Below are 6475 nucleotides of genomic sequence, written 5' to 3'. Positions count from 1 at the left end.
AGAGAGGAAAATATTTTGAGCCTATATTTAAAGAGATCATTGGTGACTGTCATCAGATATCTACTCTAAATTAAAGTTTGAATGTCTTGTTGGACAGAAATATGTAACTCTTAATTGTCAGAGTTATCCATATACTCAGATTATTTCTAAGTGAACGGGATCAAAATCTACACCCCTTAAAGAAAATATAATACTTAATCATCAGAAAAGAGGTTTCCAGTTTAGCCCTTGCCTTCAGTTTCTATTTTTTCAAGATACATTCAATAAATATTTGTTAGACTGAATTAACCGAATTAGTGAATGAACATCATAGACTAGAACTGCCTTTCTAATGTCTTAAGATGATAAAACAAATTTGGAACTGAATACAAAAACGTTTTTCTGCACCAAGTGGCACCCCAATGCATGAACTTATTTCTTTAGACCACTTTTTAAAGAAGAGACAATGTTTCCTTATGTTTTAAGTGATCATATTACGTTTCCTTTCCCCATCCAGGAAGACAGTCCTAGCATCCACTTCCTCCAGGTGAGAAGACAAGAGACAGAGGGAGACGTGCAAGAAGGGCGGGGAAAGCTAGAATTCTGGTTCTGAGTCCCTCCTAACTGCTTAATCCACTGCCCCACATTCCAACTTACAATAAAATGAAATTGGCCCATGAACCTGAAAGGGAAAAAAAAAAGAAAGAAAAATGACCAAATTCATTCAGTGAATTCAGGCATATCCAATGAAGTAACAGTGAGTTTATGCATCTCCACAAAGGAACTTGGTTCTGAAATACAGCAAGTCCCCTATGTAGGAACGAGTTCCGTTCCCAGAGCACGTTCGTAAGTCCAATTTTTTCGTAAGTCCGACAAAGTTAGCCTAGGTACCCAACTAACACAATCGGCTATATAGTACTGTACTGTAATAGGTTTATAATACTTTCCACACAAAAAATACATAATAAACAGGCACAAAAAAATAAAGAAAACATTTTTAATGTTACAGTACAGTACCTTGAAAAGTACCAGCTACATCACCGCTGTTTTTACACTTGCTTCCAGACAGCCTGGGCTTGAAATAAAGATACTGTACTACCGTACTCTATACAGTCCTGTAAAGTACACAAAAGCACAACCATTTGTAGCGTACACACACATGTGACAATGTACTCGAGACATGTGAACTAACCTACGTGGCTGGCCATGCGAACACACGTTCGCATCTTTGAAAGTTCGCAACTTGAAGGTTCGTATAGAGGGGACTTATTGTATCAAAATTGGCTTTTACCTAGTGGGGAAAAAAGGCAATTAAAAAATAATCTGGAAGTGCTTGAGGGTGGAGTTAAAATAGAGAATCGGCTCGTGTTCATTCTAAAGTGACTTGAAAAAGAATTCTGATGCGCAAACATATTAAAAATAGAGTTCTCACTCTTCCTGCTTCACTGAAGAGCCTCCCTCTTCCTACAGAAACTCTGTAAATTGTGGGGCTCTTTAAGTACATGGAGGAATATAACAAATTTGCAATTGTTGGATCAGAATATGTGGCTGATGCAGAAATAGAGCTGAGCAGGAAATTTGTACTTCATGCCTGAAATTCTTAGTCATTTTTTTGGTTATTAAGAAGACTCTGAGACTGTCAGTCTTGTCTTTGACAAAATGAACTGCATTCTAAGTGCTCTCAAAGCAAAATCTCTCAGGAAAGACAAGTCAGAAATAGACGGGATACCATGGAATAAAAGCCAAAGGGCAAGATGCATGAAATTTTTAAACTGGATACCATTCGAAGTATAACATATGAAAAATTGCAGTTGTACATAAGGGCAGGAAGAGAATGTAAAATGGTGAAGCGAGAAGGAAAGGAATAGAAACAGGATATAAAACACAGACACAAAATCTTATGATCCAGGGCTTCCCTGGTGGCGCAGTGGTTGAGAGTCCGCCTGCCGATGCAGGGGACAAGGGTTCGTGCCCCGGTCTGGGAAGATCCCACATGCCGCGGAGCGGCTGGGCCCGTGAGCCATGGCCGCTGAGCCTGCGCGTCCGGAGCCTGTGCTCCGCAACGGGAGAGGACACAGCAGTGAGAGGCCCGCGTACCGCAAAAAAAAGAAAACAAAAACAAAACAAAAAACTCTTATGATCCAGATTTATTCCAGGCACTTTCCTACCTGCATTGGATATTAGGCCATTTGTGTTAGTCTGTGCTTTGCATATCTTCATTTATACATAAATATGTTTGAACCTTCGTGTACTTAGAGTGCTATATACTATCTATGAGTTGTTCTTGTTTGAAACATAGAAATAGATAATTTATTGATTAGTAGCCAATAGAATTCCCAGTGTCATGGTCTTACCAAACCAACACATTGAGAGAATGAATACTTCCTTTTAAAAAATTTGATACAACTGTCACAAACCATTTAATACAACCCCAAATTCTCATTCAGAATATCTTGATGATTCATTTATACTTACCCATTTTTCATGTTGGAGCTTAAAAATAAACCAATTTTAAATACTGGAACACTTTACACAAAATTTACTCTACTTTTAAACAGATATTTACATCATTCTGTTTCCTTTAATAAGCTTATTTAGAGTTCATATAAAATTTGTGGAACTTAACCAATAAACTCTCCCAAGTTCATAATATATTACTAATAAACCTTACATCATCAGGTAAAGTTGGCAATATAGAATGTATGCAACTAATTCAATCCATACACCTACCTATATCATTTGAATTAGAAGAAAATGGAATATTTGCCTGAATTACATGAGGATTTTACACGACAGACTAGCAGGCTCTCAAAGTGCAATAAATAAACTCTTATCCAGCCTAAAACAGGTTTAAAGACCCACACATACATTTTAAGGTAGAAGTGATACTTGAGTTTTGTTTAAATTTACTGGGCTGATAAGGCTAGGATATGATGAGATAGGAAATAGAAAAATGGGAAGAAACCACATTGTATTGTTTTCTAATTCGTTTCAATAAGTGTTTTCTTCAATGGTGTTGTCAAGGTGTTGTATTAAAATCTTCCTGTAGGGTTATTATATTGCTAATGCTTCCCTTCATTTGCGCAATCTACTACCATGAGCACCAAAATATTTATAGAATTTGCAAACTCAGGATGGCAGAATAACAAGATTACTGTATTTTTAAGCAGATGCATTGGTATACTCTACTTTTAAACATTAAATTATTCAAACCGCAAAACTCTATACAAGAAATTTTAATGTGCAATTGTGAAGAACTAAAATGCTTTAATTTTAGAATATACCTAAATATTAAGATGATCACCTTTGTAAAAAGAGAATCAAAACTGCAAGAGTTTTCGTTTCTCATCAATACTCTCTCTCAGTAAAGCAGGAAGTGAAAACTTTGTTGAAACATGTAAGCTGGGAAATGTGTTACCTTGTGGAATTTTTAAAGCAAGTCACCTTTCTGCTCTTTAATACCGTTATGACAGCAGCTGAGCTGACAACATACAGTGCCAAAGGAGAACTAAAATTAATTAATAGTAATATTTCTACATATGCCCAAAGCACTTAATGACTGTAAGCTTGGAATGTTGAAAATGTTAATCACTTCAGCTTAAAAAAAAGTTATTTTTCCTTTCTTATATTTGTACCGAGCTGATGTATAAACTGAGCAAAGGATGTCCTTGTTGAGTAGAAACACCCGGGTTTGTTTGGGAATACATTCAAGTACCTTTTTTTGGTTTCTCATTATTAGTAGTTTTAAGAACTATCAAGTAAAAATAAATAAAGATCATGGCCTTTTGTAAGAACATGTTTTATATATGATTGAAGTTTTTACAACACTCCGAAAAAGCCATCTGATGTTAGATTTAAAAATAAAATCAAAAGCATTTTCTGACACAGTACACATGAAAAACTGGAAGTTCCAATATCTTCAATAGAAGTTGTAGAAAGTGTATGTCTCCTCGGAGTCTGACACCCACTTAACACAGCAGAAAATAAGGTACCATATACTGTAAACAAAAAAGTACAGTAAAGGACAGTTGTAAATTTACATAAGAATAGTTCATAAACATTTTGGTCTTTCCATAACAGTTTTTATATAAAATGAATTAAAAAAACCTTTAGACAGCTGTCATCACTCTGTCTGACCACTTTTCACTTAGATGCACACAGACATATTTATATAGCAACACATTGATGCACCGTTACATGGATATTATACTATGATTACTGCTTGTAACTGAGATGTGCCTTATCCAATCAACATTATCCATAGTTGAAATACTCTTACATTATGTATTCTTGTCATGTTGTATCTATAAAAACATGAAAATATAACTTTACATTATTTCAAGTATTTACATGAGTTCAAGCTTGACAGAGAAAAATTGATAAGCTACAATTTTTAGAAGAGTAGGCCCAGAGGTACAATAAATAAAGAGCATTTTTTGTTTATAGTCATCTGTTTCATTTTTAAAAACTCATTTGAAGTATAATGTGGAAAACAATTAGTCTGCAATTTGGTCATTCTAGCATTGATGATTGATTTCAACTTAAAATGCACCTCCAACATTCCTGATGAGGAGAAATGCACTAAAATTGTATTGTATGATCTTGGAATTTGTGATTAGGGACAGCTAAATTTAGGCAAGAACGTCATGATACCTCATGGCACCATGGTCCATGCGAGTGGTTGCTATTAGACCCTACATTTCTCTTTCCCTTCTGTGATAGATAATAAATAAGAATGTTTTCCAGGCACTGAGTAAAACACCAAGTGCTACACAAAGGTGTACTTGCAGAAATAGCAAGCATTAGTTGAACGTTAGTGATCACTTAAAACCTTAAATTAATTTTATTTTAGAGAGCTTCAGTGGAAATAAATGGTCTTTTATGAAGGGAAAGATAGCTCCTTTAAATTTCTTAACTAGAGAAATATAAGTTCTTTAGTCAAAAGCCACAGAAGTGTGTTTTATCCACACTGGGCATTTTAAAATAGCCATTCCACCTGAGGAATAAGTATAAAAATATATATATTAGGGTTGTTTATATTGATGGTAATGGGAAGAAACTATATCGCAGCTGACTCAAAAGTGCTTAAACTTTTCATAATATGTAAGATTTATGACAGCTCTTACACCTTTAAAAGCCAAAACTCAGGTTTAGTTTACGGAATTTGATCAATGGGCACCTATCTACTTTCAGGGCATCTCTAACTTCATCTACAACTAATACTTCTCTCTGTCAGCTCAAACACTTTAAAACAGAACCTCACATACTCTGATATTTGTTTTTAATATTAGTTTTTAAAATCTATTAGCATTTACCTACAGAGATTAAATGCTTTATGCTAAATATTTCTTTACATACGATAAGACATACTTAAAAACAGGTTCAGATTTTATCTGGGGACAGGTTTATACTTTAAGGACCACCCGGCCTTCTTTAAAAGGGGGTAAATTTCTCTGGGAACCTAACAATTTAATAGTGTCTTTGAACTCCATTGATGACCAAACTGTAGCTAAGCAAAATTAATTGGACCACTTGCAAATAAAACAATAGAAAAGTGTTTATTTCAAATGTCAAGCACTGCCAAGTAATTTTACATTAACACCAAATGTTAAAGAATAGGATACATTAAAGTTTTAATAACAATATTAAATTACTACAAGATTTGAATCTTCTCTTTGTTTTTCTTTCCTTAGCATGTACATATTTGGCTTTGAAAAATACGTAACTGATACCCAAAGCCTTTCTAATTACGTCCCACTCAGTTTAATCGTTGTTGTCTTATTCAACCAATATGGAAGCAAATTTATTGAAAAGCCAGTTTGTTTGTGAAAATACCTAAAAATATTTTTTTAAGTTTAAATGTCTTTTTTTCTTTTTCTTATAAAACATGTCACATCTTGATGCAGTTGATGTCAAGTGTGCTTAAGTCATTATGAATCAAGAGACTAACAATAGTGGCTGCAGAAACGGGTCTGTGGTCTGTACAAAGACGTCAGTGAAATTAGAGTACTTCCATGGTAGCTGTGCATGTCCGCCAAGCTTCGTCTGGAACTGGAGTAGAAAAGGATGTTGTGTCTTTAGGTGACCGTTCCTCACAACTCAAGATGAATTCCACATATTTAAGAATTCTTGGCTGAAAGAAAAGTCTTCAAGATACTGGATGCCTCTCACCACTTTGTCAATAAACACACAAGAAAACCATTGTGTAAGGCACTCAAAAGGTTCTTATCAATCACGAGATATCAGTCACACTGACATTCATTCTCATGCCAGGACTCACGTAAGGGACAGCATGCACTGCTTTTGGAAATTCTGGAGTCATAACACGTCCATTTTCTCCAGTACTTCCTGTAACTGACAGCCTCTCCTCTCTCCTCATGGCATCATTCAAGGTCATCTTAAATGAGAGGTGGGAGGGAAAGAAAGAAAAAGAAAGCATACGTTAAGGTTTTCAAATGTATCCAGAGTAAAGGCGGTGCTGCTTTTGAAAAATTTA

General features: G+C 35.0%; 1 protein-coding gene across 3 annotated transcripts in view; it reads right to left on the bottom strand.

The window, feature by feature from the left end:
- Positions 1 to 3759: 3759 nt before the first annotated feature.
- Positions 3760 to 6475, bottom strand: part of GRIA2 (glutamate ionotropic receptor AMPA type subunit 2) — a 156188-nt gene continuing 153472 nt past the window's right edge. For all 3 annotated transcript variants that reach the window (XM_004266167.3, XM_004266169.3, XM_004266168.3), the window contains one exon: positions 3760 to 6376. In XM_004266167.3, the coding sequence (XP_004266215.1) occupies positions 6212 to 6376 (165 nt within the window). In that variant the 3' untranslated portion in view covers positions 3760 to 6211. The remainder of the gene's footprint in view (positions 6377 to 6475) is intronic.

Source organism: Orcinus orca, chromosome 4 (assembly GCF_937001465.1).
Source record: "Orcinus orca chromosome 4, mOrcOrc1.1, whole genome shotgun sequence".
Taxonomy (NCBI): Eukaryota; Metazoa; Chordata; class Mammalia; order Artiodactyla; family Delphinidae; genus Orcinus; species Orcinus orca.
This window is presented reverse-complemented; position numbering and strand designations above follow the sequence as displayed.